The sequence below is a fragment of the Cladophialophora yegresii genome, assembly GCF_000585515.1.
Source record: "Cladophialophora yegresii CBS 114405 chromosome Unknown aczIN-supercont1.3, whole genome shotgun sequence".
In the NCBI taxonomy this organism is placed as follows: Eukaryota; Fungi; Ascomycota; class Eurotiomycetes; order Chaetothyriales; family Herpotrichiellaceae; genus Cladophialophora; species Cladophialophora yegresii.
The window spans coordinates 419,442-432,659 of NW_006913047.1; the positions used below are offsets into that span (position 1 = coordinate 419,442).

Here is a 13,218-nt window from a genome sequence, read left to right on the forward strand (position 1 = left end):
GGGATGCGAACCATCTATATATTTGGCATACCTTGGACGTACCACGAGAGTTAGAGGCGCCTCTCACAGTCGGACTTGGATCGGCATCAAAGTTGGCAGGATTGGAGAGCAGCATAGCAATTGGACAGAAGAAGTTTCGGTATAAAGAATCCTGTGCGGCTCTACCAGAGGCAACCAGACAAGGTCATCTGTTTTCTCCTGACGCTGTGCTCGAGCGCACTCCCTAGTGTTTTCGTCTTCTCTTCGCTTAATGTGATTGAACTACAGTATGCGCGGTCCAGTTCATGCTGTAGAGTCGTGCCACTCAGTGGTCACGATTCACGGGATTCCAAAGGATCTACCCCGAGCACGATCCTCAGATCTTTCGTAGGCAAATGTGTTCAACGAGATATCCTAGGAAGACAATATGACAACATACGGAGTACTACTTGAGGACCTTGCGGGGGTACTGTATGTCTCGTGCAAGCAAGACCACCTACATAGCCATAGCCAGCACAGAGCGATCGAGCCGAGATACGGGGTACAGTAGTCTCACATCCTCCTCTCCTCTCCTCTCCTCTCCGCCTCTTGATATTCCAAGTTGGGCATCAGCATCAGCATCAGCATCACGATCCGCCCATCCGCCTACACGGTACATGATAACGCTGTGGGACGGGTAGGTACGAGTACGAATACGAGCAGCGTGGTAGCCTTGGGTGGGACTGGGACCGCTCTTGACCATTATTGCCTGCAGGTGCTCTGCCTGCTCTGCAAGCCAATGCGACGGCAAGGCCCCCCATTCATTCACATGGTTGAGCCGCGGTACAGCATCGATGCCGCAATGCCGCAATGCGACACTGGTGGGATATGTTTTCGCTCGCCAGCCCCAGCACGGAATATCATATCATATACTGATTGAGGGCATCATGACGGGTATCTTCCCTCGGCGAAAGGATCGTTGTCCTTTCCTCAGCGCAGCTAGAGGATCATGCCCTTCTCCTGGGCGCAAGTGGGATTAGTGTTTGGTGGGTTGTGTCTTTTACTGTTCGCTTCGTCAAGCTTGGGTGGGGATTGTGTAATGATACCATTTGTACACTGTTGACTGGTAGCCCCGTCTGAGAGAAGGGACTGGGACTCTGGAAGATGCCGTCGTGACCCCCCAACCATGAGCGCTGAAATGTGACGAGTTGAAGGCGGGGCTTGTCTACGTGAGGCTCTCCTTCACAGAAGCGGTGGACCCGGATCCCAATCGGCTGGACTGTGTTTGCGTATGCTTTCTCCGCCGACTGAAGATGCTGCCTCAACGACAGAATGCAGAGCCGGCATAATGACCTCGACCGGCGGGAGATGTTCTACATGGGTGTGCGCTCGTCATCGTGCTTTTGACTGGCGGTGCTTGGCCTTCCGCCAACATCTCTTCCAGTGTTTCCCGAGAAGGTCGTTCCACAGGAATTTCTTCAGGATCTTCTCCAGCGTCTCCCAATCACTGGTCTCGTCCGGGTATTGCTCCAGAGCCTGGTCGAGCATCATGCTCATCGCCGAGAGCAATTCTGACTGGTCGAGTGCGCCGGCCGCAGCCAAGGAGATCCAGATCAGACACTCCCGGTGCGTCTTGAGGGCATCGCCCTCCTGCGTCTCCAGCTGCGGCTTGCCGTTGCCGATCATCGAGTCCTCAAGCTCTTGTAGTGTCTCGTGCATGTCGTCGCTAATCTTCCCACTGCCGTAATGTAGAGTGAAACAAGTGCCAATAACACCAAAACAGAGCTTGTGCTCGATCGGTGTGGTGGCCATCACTGATAGATATCGCAGGTCCGCGATGGTGTTGAGCAAGCTGCGTCCACCGGGTGAGCTGGGCGGAGAATTTGGGGGAGTGGCACTCCCGTCGCCTCGGGCTAGAGTGGAGAGATTTGCGAGTATATCAATCATCTGGATCGAGAGTTCGCCGGCCATGGCCATGTTGTTGAAGGAGGTGGACACTTTCGACAGCGCCTCGCAGACCTTGATGTTGAATGGTAGCGACGGATAGATCGGGAGCTCGCTGCGCATCGGCGAATCGATGGACAGCTGAGCCATGCTCGTCGTCGCTTCATTCCGGTCCTTGACAAATTGCCAGAGCGCGTCGTAGCTGCTGCCCATCAGAACATGATCACGACCGAAGCGGACGGAACTCACGCTTTCATGACCGAAATGAGGAAATAATGCCACGGCGTGTCTCCTTTGATGTCAGGTCTGATCTTCCGGATCTGTTGCATTGCGTTGACGTGATTTTCTGCGCCTTCGTGGACACCCAGCATGTACTGTCACTCGTCAGCCCGGAGCTGCCATGCCTCAGCGCTACACATACATCAATGGTCGTAAGAGCCGCGATGGTCAGGATAGTGGTGTCGTCCGCGCACGTCGCCTCAGACGTCGTCCTCAGCTTCAGACCAGCGAACGCATTGGCACGGTGGTATGTTAGCGCCGCATCCTTCTGCCACGGAAGGCGCTCCTGCAGAAGCCACGACACACGTGCGAGAGCTATTATGGCTTCGAACAACACCCTGTGCTGCAGAGCATGCGGAAACACCAGTGTCGAATATGGCTTGGGATGCCCATCAAATGCGAGCGCCCGACCGTGTTGCGGCGCCCAAACTTGCAGGTCTGTAGGCAGGGTTAGATAAAGCAGATGACATCCTGGTCTTGACAAGACTCTGCTCACAATACTTTACCATACGCGGGACAACGCCCTCGTTTGGTATGGGAAAGGCATTCACAGGTTCCGAGTGGAAGATGTTGACGGAAAATCGAGGCAGCCTGGACGGTTTGTGGCATGTCGGAAATGCTTCTTCGTCCACGGGCGATTTGCGCTTTCGATGATGTCGGATAGTCGAGAATTCTGCTTTGTCCAGCTCCCACGAGAACCGCTCACTCTCTGGAGAGCTCGCCGACACAGGACTGATGGGTAAAGTTTTTACCAAGATTGTTGGACTAGGGGCCGGCGGACGCCTAGGTAGCGCACTCTTCCTCGAGGCTGGTGTGCGCGGTCTTGGTCTGTCGTGGTCCACTGGTGATGTTGAGTTATGAACCAGCAGTTGCTCTATCCTGATTGCCCTTGCCATGCCTCCGGAAACGACTGTGTGATCATAGTGATCTTCTCACTAGAAGGTGTCGGCGAGGCTCAAGTCGGTGGTGAGGCTGTACTTTTGAAACGGTGTGACTTCCGTGAGACACAAGACGATGAGAACAGGCTAGGCTAACAGCGAAGTTAAAGTTGGGCCAGACGGGGGAGCTCATCGAAGGGCTTACTGCTTTGTCAGCCTCGTCCAGGTATAATTCGTCTCTAGCAATTGGCACCCGCCCGAAGGAATGGACGACCACGAGCACGAGTAAAGCAGCGAGGCGCGCGGCCTTTACCAGATCCGGCGCGAGCAATCGCAACTAACTCCGTCCCACTGTACCACGTACACAGTAATCTGGGTGGCTTCAATCGGGTTAGGTGACTGAGGAGTCGCTGTCAGATAGAGTCAAGGCAGGATGGGTACTCGTAGGTCGTGGATGATGCCAAGCTCGTGTCGGTCAACTCGCTCACTCGCTTAAAAAGCGTGCTGCTCACTGGTCGGGTAAGAACGAGACTTGATTCGTCCAAAGCCGTGGAGTGCCGCGTCGGAAAGTTGGATGCTTGATGAGGGTCAAGGGGGCAAAACAGAGCTATCGAAGACAGTGCTGACATCCGTCTTTCCAGTCTCTGCTAACGCGGGGGCAGTCAAGGCGCCTGCGGGAACTTAATCGTGCTTTCCATTCGTCGTTTCAGAGATCCTGCAGTTGGGCGTTTCACGTCGACTACCTGTACTGGTACGGAGTACAGATGCAGAGGAACCAGAGCTCACTTTGCTTCTCTTCCGCCACTAGCGTGTCAGGCGCTTGTGGGATTACTATCCTGCAATGGGAGCCGTGGGGAGCCTATAATCAAAGATCGAACAGGAAAGTGGTGGGCACTCTTCGTGGTCCACTTTGACATCCGCTTCAGGCTCCAGTGTGTGAAGATCAACCATGACCTATCGTTCCCCGTCGGGTTTCCTCGTGCCTTCTGATAGATACCCCATACTGTACTCCGTATAGTCGGCTGATTCTGATACTGTCGCCCGGCTTCGAGCCGATCTGCCGATGATACCTTCGGTTATGCAATGAGCCTCAACCGGGACATACACGGTGCTTCGGTGCCTCGTAGGATCTGGCCTGACAAAAGCGCTGTGGCAAGATGCCACCTCTTGTCCAGTTTCCCGGGCACCTCCTCATCCCGAACAGCCCGGCATATGCCTTCACTGCCTTTGGCGCCACCAATGGTCAGCAACCCTGGTCGTCCCAGTCCTATGTTCCCGGTGCTTGTTGCCGCGACACATCCATGAAACGACACGGACAGCGAGCCGTGCCTGAGCAGAATGTAGTAGTTGGGCCTATTGCAGTGAGCGCAGTCGTCAGTGTCCAGTAGTTGGGGAGCACGCCCGTGGGTAGGCTGGCGGGCAGTTGCTCATTCCTTGTCATTTCTGTTACTTCGTCCTTGGCGAAACAATGAGCTGGGCGGAGAGATCAAAGCTGCTGAGCACCAACGTGAGAATCACTGTAAGGAGGTGATAGAATGATTGGGATTGAACGAGAACAGACTGGCAATGCGCCAATGACCATAGCTCCTAGCATTTGTTATCGATGACGGACTACAAGCAGGGCATGGTGTGCTTCAGATGAGGGCCTCTTCTGTCATCAACTTCCAAGCACGGACACAGGGAGCAGAAACAGCAGGCCGAGATGGGGGAACAGAATCAAGCTGGAAGGGTCGAGAATCCGAGTGAAAAGAGAGATCTAAGCATCTGACTTCTGTGTCAAAATTTTGTCAACGAAAAAGGAAATACTCAGCATCGAGGTGCTCCCAGTTCCGCCACAGCGGCCTCCATCGAGCCTCCCTCCTGAGATGCAATGCTATCCTTCTGGAATCATTTCCTTGCCTCAGTCGATGTTGCTGCCGGTTCGGTGTCCTTTGTCGGTTTCTGCTCCGGCTCGTCTTCTTTCTTCAATTCTTTGGTTTCGAGAATCTGTTCAGTTGATTTCAGCATCCTTTTACAGTAGACGGTGACTGTTCGCCGATGGGCATACATTGTTGCCTGTGATTCAGTCAGCCTTTCAAGTCTGGTCATGCTCAAATAAGAAGCCGTTTTACAGTCGGCACAGTGCCCATAGTCACCGTCTCTCGTCAAGTCTACCCTCCCACCACAGTTGGGACACTTGTATTTGGGCATATTTCGGATGGTCTACACTGTTCGGGCTGGTGTTTTACCGCACGGATGTCGATGAAGATCTCAGTACATGTTGGATCACGACATCGTTGAGACGATATTAAGTGAGTGGGTTTACATGAGAAATGCTTCATGACGTAAGCACATCGGCCGAGCCTAGCGAGAACCAACGACGAGGAGCATTATTTCCATTGCTTTCCTATAGCTCTTCCATGTGCTCCCAGGTAAGACTTTGACCCGCGCGCATTGGCCACACCATCACTTGCAGCCACTGGCTCAATCTCGTTCAAGCTCTTCCACACCTCAGACACGGTCGCACGTTCTCTGGGAAGCACTGAATACTGCAATCCGTACATTTCACTTCGCCCCAGAGGCGGCACAAATCGGCCGGTGAGAAGCCGGAAGACAACCTTGGGCGACAGATAGTGTTGGTGGATGCGTGCCCAAAGCTGGAAATATTGCTCAAAGATCTGGCGCAATGCCAGCGGAGTCGAGGTAAGGCGGATGTATGCTACACTGGTCGCGAAACTTTCTCGTTCACCTTCATCATTGGAATCGTCATCAGCGGTGTCACCCTGATTTTCTTGATGCCCTGTCTCATCGGAGAAGGGCAGTTTTGACCGCTCCGTATCCAGCAGTTGGAAATGAATGCCACCCGGCAACCTCTGGCTGTCCTTCATCCTGAGCATCAATGCAAATAACGGAAAATGGTTCAGGCACGCTAAACATGTATCCAGAGTCGCTTTGAGAGTAATGATGGCCATCCGAGCCGAGGCGAAGGTGAGGTAGAAAACCACCACCGTAGGCAGAAGGAAGAATAGCAAGGTGAACAGAATCGTCCCAAGAAGAAGCTGATCAAGATCGTAGTCGCAATTATCGATTCGGTTCCGCAATACGTTCCGTTTCTTGCCACGAAACAAGTGGAAAAGGCTGACTATGATGGTCAGTTGCCAATTGAAGATGCGTGCGCTCGCCACATAGAAGGAATAAATGTGGATCGTCAACAGGCTGAGAAGGTCGGAGAAGATCGCGATTGGCATGCTCGCACCGGCAAAAGAAGAGCATCCAATGACGTAGACGATGGTCGGCAGCCTGGGCAAGATGAGCAAGAAGATTGTTGAAGACCAGTACTCGATGACCCACAGAAAGAGGTCACCCAAGAAAGCAGCAAGTTCGGTGTTCAGCTTCAGGCCGCCAGGGTAGGACATGAGCCACCTGATCATGCGCTTGAGCCCTTCAATGGTGTATTCATTGAGCACGCCACCGATAAGCTGCGATGTAGCTTGCGAATTGTCACTGATGAAGCTACCGAGGGCGATCCCGATAATGACATCGTTTGCTACCAGCCAAAGAGAGTTGTAAAATCGTATGTAGTCGCTGTTGGTCGTGGGGAACGACGACCAAGTGGCTTTGCGGCGTCGAAGAAGAGAATATTGTGTTGGGTAGTAGGAGAACTGCTGCAGTCTCAGATGTACTTGTTGGCAGCAGGCGGAAATGTCCTTGAGCGCAACAGCGCCTCTGATGGGCCGGCGGCTTTCCGGCAGCCGAATCTTCTTGATGGGCAGCGGCCATTCCAGGATCTGCAAGAGGCCTTCGGCGACAATGCGGTGTCCGATAATCGCGATCCTGAAAATGTACAACAAGAATGGGAAGGCATATGCCATGAACAATGTCCAAAGCGACCAGGCAGCAAAGGCGTAAAGTGACTGCGCGGATTCCACGACTCGCTCACTGACTGATAGACTCCGTTTTCTTCTTGGGCCTACGAGCGGTGTATTCTTCTGCAACAAGTCGGCAACTTCCTGAGCGCAATTGATCTGACGGACTATTGCGGGCAGTGCCAACTCTTTCTTTGTGGGCGCATGTCTAACCACAGTGTGGAAACGAAGCTTGGCCACCAACTCCGCAGTCCGCTGCCGCTCCTTCTCCTCCTGGACCTCCACTTCGTCTGGCATATAATCGGTTTCGCTTGGTGGCCAATAATCCTTTCCCAGGGCAAGTGAGATTGGTTCGAGAGACATGTATTGCATTTGCGTCGGGTTCGGTGGATCGAAGAGGACGATCTGGACAGCCAGCGCTGCGTCCGGCGGACAGTAGATGAAGGGTCTCCTGGAGCCCGAGAGCGTGAACGCGCACACCCTCGTAGGGTCAAAAGTCTCTGTGGGACTCGGATGGTTCAGGGTACCCAAGACATGCATATTTGGCTGATCACACAACTGGAAGATTCGTGCAACTGGGTAGGGGCTGTTGCGAAACAGAGTGCCCACGCGAAGAGCGGATTCCACACTACGACTCTAATCATGTCAGAATGTTTCTCCAAGTTCCAAAGCACGGCGTCTTACCTCGACATCTTCGAGCACCGTGATGACGAACAGGTCAAAGCTGGAGTTTCTCCAGCCCACGATTACACCGGGTGATGTTGTCCGAGTAAGGTTGTTCGGCCAGAATACCCGCAGCATGCTATCGCTGTTCTCGACCATGATAACATGTTGTCAATAATCAGAACGATCCCCTTCGCCGCAGTTGCTCCTGAGCAGAAATTCCGTGTACGAGGAATCGAGGATGGACTGAGGCTTCGTGGGCGGCAAGGCGATCGAGGGGAATCGCAAGACAGGCGTAGATGAGTGAGATGACGGCGAAAGCCTTTGCTGCTCGGGCAAACACACCGTGGTCCCAAGCGAAGAATGCCAATTCGTAGAGTCTGGTAACAAGGTCCCAGCGCGCAGTAATGTATCCCGCAACAAAGATGAATATCGTCAACGAGGAGAAAGGGTGCATCCAAGCGCTCTGGTCGGCTCTCATTCGCGCAAGACGGGTCGCCCCAGAGACGACTCGAAGAGGCTGATAGCCTCCAAAATGATAGCGAGGTATGGAGCAGTCCAAGGTAGATGTATCTCGAATGGAGCAAGGAAACCGGTGTTTCGCGATTTGCTGCTACGGACACGCATATAAGCCTGAGTGGAAAAAGCACAAGCGAGGAAACCAGGCACAGGCAAGCACAGCCACAGCTACACCAGTCACCAAGCACTGTCTGACGAAAACGGGATCTCTGTGCTACATGGGACAGAGTCTATGAAGCTAGCAGAAGGAAGGAAAGAGAAGAATTGTTCATGGCTCAAAGCTCATTTCACTGTCAACTAGCTATGGTTCATGGATCTTCTGATCGTGATGCCAGCTGTTGTGAGTGGAATCAACAATTAGAGTGCAATAGCAAATTAGGTTTGATTCCTTTGCCAATCCAAGGAGATGTGGTCATTCCAATTGACTCGGTTGAAACCTCTGCTCATTGACACACATTGTGGCGTTCCATCTGAAAGCTAGCGTCGACTTTGTCGTATTTGTACATGAATCTCATCTCGGAGATGTGGAAGGACTGTCATCTTTGCATATGCTCTGGTGTGTGTCATGTTGAAGTACATGGCAGACATAGGCTGCAGAGAGCGTCGGGGTATCGTTTGTGATTGGAAGTTTGTGCTCAGGCCAAGGCCAGGACTGCAAACACACCAAGGACACCAAGGTTAACAGCGGCATTGTTGGCACCATTGCTAGGAGCAGGTGGAATACCAGAAGACGTGGAGGCTGTAATGGTGGTGTGAGTAGAAGTTGCAGTCGAGACACTCGTATGAGTGGGAGTCGAGGATGCCGTAGTCTGGACAACAGAGCTGCTGTGAGTGGCTGGAGTTGGAGTAGTCGGGACTGGTGTGACTGGGACACTGGTTTCGACTGGAGTGCTAGCGGATGGAACAGCTGGAGTCTCGACAGTAGTGGTGGTTGGTGGGGGTACGACTGGAGTTGATGGCGTCTCGAAAGGAGTCGCAGGAGTGGTGGAAACGACGGTGGAAGTCATGGTAGTGGAGGAAGTGAATGTGACCTGAGACGGAGTGGCAGGTGGGGGAGGAGCAGGTTCAGAAACCGGAGGAACACCATATGGGGCGCAAGTGGTAGGGTAGACGGTGATTGTAGCCGCGGCATCTTCTGAGGACAAGGTCAGTATCGAAATGTTTCAAGGGCAATCTGCACTTACGACGAGGCAAGAGATTGATGAGATCGTTGATTTCTTCATGAGAGAAGCCTCGAGCTGTCAATCCATCAGCGCCTTGCACTCAAAAATCTTTCGAGCTCGGAAGCTTACCAGCCAACAAGCCAACAGCTTCGTCGCGGGCAGCAAGGTTGGGAGCAGTCGCTGTTTCTCAGTCAGTATGCGAGATTGGGAAGCTCTGGAGCTGCTCAAACTCACCAATGGCCGCGGTAGCGTAGGCAGCGACCGAAGCGCTGAAGAGCTTGGTGATCTTCATGGTGAAGGATGCAAGATGGGAGTTGTTGATGGATGAATGTGGTGTGTAAGAGTATGAGGTATCCAAGTGTTGAAGGTAAGTCTCCAAGCGAAGGACACGATGTTGTTGAGGTTATCAGGTAGAGAGGGTAAGAGGCGAACCGAGGTCGACGTTGGGCAGAGGGAGGGGAGATATTTGTAGTCCTGAGAGTTCGACGGGACCGTGGATCGTTTGCCGATTTTCGCCAAGAGTCTGAATATGATGTGCAAGCAGTCACGGCGTGCGATCAGATCAGACAGGATCGATCCAGCGTCAGGTCACTGCTGCGGACCGCAAGATGGCAGTGGCGATATGATGCACCGATCCGTCACCTTCCACGCTTTCAACTGTTCAGGTCGGGAACCTGGATGTCAATCTAATTGTGCGCAGCCAACGAGCCTGTGAACTGAGTCCAAAGACTTTTCTGCGGATGTTGCCCCTCTCCACCAATATGCAACCTCCCGTCCGAGATGAGGCGCAACAAAAGGCTCCCCACCAGCTTCGACAGTAACAAGCTGTAGACTGAAACAGAAGATGCAGATTCTGGCCAAGGAAGCTGCAGAACTCGACAGGCTTACCTCAGGTGGTTGTTGTGGGTTGACAGCTTTCTCTTGTTGCCAACTCTTTTCAAACCTCAGGGCACCGAACAAAATCGGGGGGCTGGACAGCAGCTTCGGCTACCTGCAATGTCTCAATCTCCCACACGAAACGGGGACGCCACTATCTGTCATACTCTTCGCCATGCCTCTGCAGCTTTTGTGTCGACAGTTTTACACAGCGCCAGGATCACTTTGTCAAATCTTGCTTCATGCTGTGATACAGAAGAAAGAGAGGACAACGAAGTGACGATGAGGTGTGCGAAGGAGACCTCGTTACCCGGCGCTAAATACGGGAGATCTGCCGCTAGCTACATTAGTGTCATCTAACGGGTGGTCCTTCGGCGTGGAACAATATCTGTCCGGTCATTCCTGGACTGAACCCTTGATGTGACATTCTGCGAGGCTGAAGGATACAGGGCATGTCAGGGGAAGTGACAACAGAGGCAGCAGACTGGACATTTTGACGATACAACAAGACATGACTTGACGATTCAAGACCAGCTAAAGCCATGTTCCGAAATGGAGCGTATACTATGAGATGTGGCCAGTAGACAGGCACTCTGAGTATTTCGAAAGGACATGCACGGAAGTGTGCAGTAGGCAGGAGCAAAAGATATGGTGCCATTGAAAGGCATCATTAGATCTCATTTTTATCGTACAGAGTCCTACTACAAGCACCAAGGTACCAAACAGAAACACGATGTCTCACGCTCGTCTCAGGACGTTCAATGGAAGCTCAACTTGCCTCTCCACAGCTTAATACTGTCAAGCGTAGTATCAGCTGCCGTCGCTGTCACCCCTGAATCGCATGTACCGACATGAGATCATTCCTTTTTCTCCATCGGCCAATGATGCGGCAGGATCGCTGACACTGAGATCAACTCATTCATCGGCCAATCATAAAATAAGATCATTGGTTCTAGATCGACCTTGTTCTGGACCAATTGTGCGACAGAACCGGCAAGCTGTGTGAATGCTGCATAGCGTTGCTGGGTTGATTCGATCTGTGCACCTTCTCTGAAGTTTGGTCACTCTGAACTGAGGCATCGTGGTGCTGTGACTGTTTATGGCTCACTTGATTCTTACTGTTGTCCACCAGCGACATGATCTTCAACGGAACAAAGGGTCGTCATTGTGGAAGAGAAGAGGTGGTCTTGAGAACTGTCTGATAAAGTACTGTGTATACAAGGCTCGAGTACTGCATGGGGCGGCTGATCTTCGGGTCATGGTGCTCTCACTTTCCTGTCAGTACTGGTCAGTGAGCTGCGAAGTCGTTGTTGTAGTGGGTGTAGAGGTACACTGAACAGTAAGATGTCAAAGACTTCGCTCTGGGTCTGTTTCGTCTGCTCATAGACTGAGCATTTCGTCTTTCCACTTCTCTTCATATGATTGGCATGGGCACTCTTTAGATCATTGTCCACCTAAATACTCTTGCCCCTCGCCTCACCAACTCTCCCTTCCCAGACCTCTGCCCAGAACCCTTCCTTCCATAATCTGAGAACCTCGAAGCCAACCTCCACGGCTATGAGCACGATAATCGTCCACTCCAAGAACAAGCCGTGTTTTTCACTTAGCCTCTCTCTTAGCACTGTTGCAATCTCTGCGGCGTAATCCATCTTCTCATTCAGCACCTTGATGCGGATCCCCACGTCAAGTGCGCGTCCAACTTGATCATAATAGTTCTCCAGGTTCAGCTCATGGCGGCTGTCCCAGAAAAGATCAGGCAGGCTGTCCGTGAGTTCGGAGTAAAGGTTGAGTTGGGCGCGCAGGAGCAGCAATTGGCCTGTCTTACGCAGGATGAAATCTCTGCTGAGTTTGAAGGGAAGACGGGATCCTTTGGACAGAAGAGCAGGTATGTCGGCTGTTGAAGCAAGGTACGTGGAGAGGTTGGTTTCAAGAACGGCTAGCTTCGTGGAACGAGCAAAGCCACTCGAAAAAGCGATCTTGGTGAGCACCGTGTCCACGCTCTGAAACTGTGATTTGGTTTGATCTGCTGGCTCGTCGTCGTGATGCTCGGGTCGCTTGGTGCCGAGAATGATGGTGTCACCCCGGATCAAGCTGTGCTCCCGGCTAGAGTCCTCGATGTAATCCAAGTCTTCGGTTTCTATAGGCTCTTTGTGGGGATTATCTGCTGCAGGCAGAAGTGTACGAGTTGCGAAGTAAGAAGTGAAGCCGTCAGGGAGTGCCCATGTCACTAGAGTACCAGACGGGAAGACGAACACATCTCCCACCTCCGTTGATGATAGATGCGCTGCGGCGGGATTCGTAGAACGGTAAATGGACGATATGGGTATTTGAACGTGGACCACCTGTGGGAAGAGACCAGTCTCCAGCGGATCAGGTTCATAGCCTTTACTGCGAAGAATCTCCACGACCTTCGTCAAGTCGAATTGGTCTGCGACAGCATATGCAGTCACTAGCTTAAGTGTTTGGTCTGTCCCTTCCATTGTCTTCTGGCCCGGTCTCGTCAACCCGGCCTTCGATCTTTGAGCTTCTAGCCCAACCCGCCTTAGCGATGTTTTTGTGCCCGGAGAACGTGCAGTCTTGCGTTTCTGGATCGAGGCAGCCGCCGACGATTCTACGCCGGGATCTGCTTTTTCTTTGTTCCCATCCTGTCTTGTGGCGGTCTGATTTAGTAGGGACCGGTTCGAAGAGAAGAAATCTCGCCGGCGGGTTCGCTGGAAGATGGGCGAGGCATGAAGCGGCCGGAAACCGGGTTGTCGTAGTCCATCATACCCATACCCATGTCCAGCTCTTCGACAGCTGATACACAAAGATTGGCCACCGAAGCCGATTACCGGGCGAGCAATCGCCTGGCGCATTGCGAGCAAACTGCGGCTTGACCATAGAGCATTTCCGCTCAGGAAACTTCGATTTCTAGCGCAGCGGCGTAGAGCGTGTCGGCGACATTGACCTCCACCGTACTCGGTATGGGCAAGGCTGCGGGGTTCCACGAGGCTGAGTATTAGCCTTGGACTTGGCGCTCGTCATTAGAAAGTCGCGGGTGCTGTAGCATGCAGAGTCCCTCTGTGTTCCTTTATCCGAATGACGCGCTATTGA

General features: G+C 52.7%; 5 protein-coding genes across 5 annotated transcripts; all 5 read right to left on the reverse strand.

The window, feature by feature from the left end:
* Positions 1-1,350: 1,350 nt before the first annotated feature.
* Positions 1,351-2,231, reverse strand: A1O7_03848 (uncharacterized protein; the record flags this gene model as incomplete). Its single annotated transcript, XM_007757865.1, has 2 exons — positions 1,351-2,104; positions 2,152-2,231. The coding sequence occupies 2 exons, from the start codon at positions 2,229-2,231 to the stop codon at positions 1,351-1,353; spliced, it is 834 nt and encodes a 277-aa protein (XP_007756055.1).
* Positions 2,232-5,428: 3,197 nt separating this feature from the next.
* A1O7_03849 (uncharacterized protein) lies at positions 5,429-7,726 on the reverse strand (the record flags this gene model as incomplete). Its single annotated transcript, XM_007757866.1, has 2 exons — positions 5,429-7,540; positions 7,589-7,726. 2 exons carry the CDS (start codon positions 7,724-7,726, stop codon positions 5,429-5,431), a joined length of 2,250 nt encoding a protein of 749 aa, XP_007756056.1.
* A 19-nt stretch (positions 7,727-7,745) lies between these two features.
* On the reverse strand, positions 7,746-8,024 carry A1O7_03850 (uncharacterized protein; the record flags this gene model as incomplete). The annotated part of the gene is made up of 1 exon (XM_007757867.1): positions 7,746-8,024. One exon carries the CDS (start codon positions 8,022-8,024, stop codon positions 7,746-7,748), a length of 279 nt encoding a protein of 92 aa, XP_007756057.1.
* A 697-nt stretch (positions 8,025-8,721) lies between these two features.
* On the reverse strand, positions 8,722-9,541 carry A1O7_03851 (uncharacterized protein; the record flags this gene model as incomplete). The annotated part of the gene is made up of 4 exons (XM_007757868.1): positions 8,722-9,221; positions 9,271-9,324; positions 9,379-9,429; positions 9,484-9,541. 4 exons carry the CDS (start codon positions 9,539-9,541, stop codon positions 8,722-8,724), a joined length of 663 nt encoding a protein of 220 aa, XP_007756058.1.
* Positions 9,542-11,579: 2,038 nt separating this feature from the next.
* Positions 11,580-12,980, reverse strand: A1O7_03852 (uncharacterized protein; the record flags this gene model as incomplete). Its single annotated transcript, XM_007757869.1, has 1 exon — positions 11,580-12,980. One exon carries the CDS (start codon positions 12,978-12,980, stop codon positions 11,580-11,582), a length of 1,401 nt encoding a protein of 466 aa, XP_007756059.1.
* Positions 12,981-13,218: the final 238 nt, after the last annotated feature.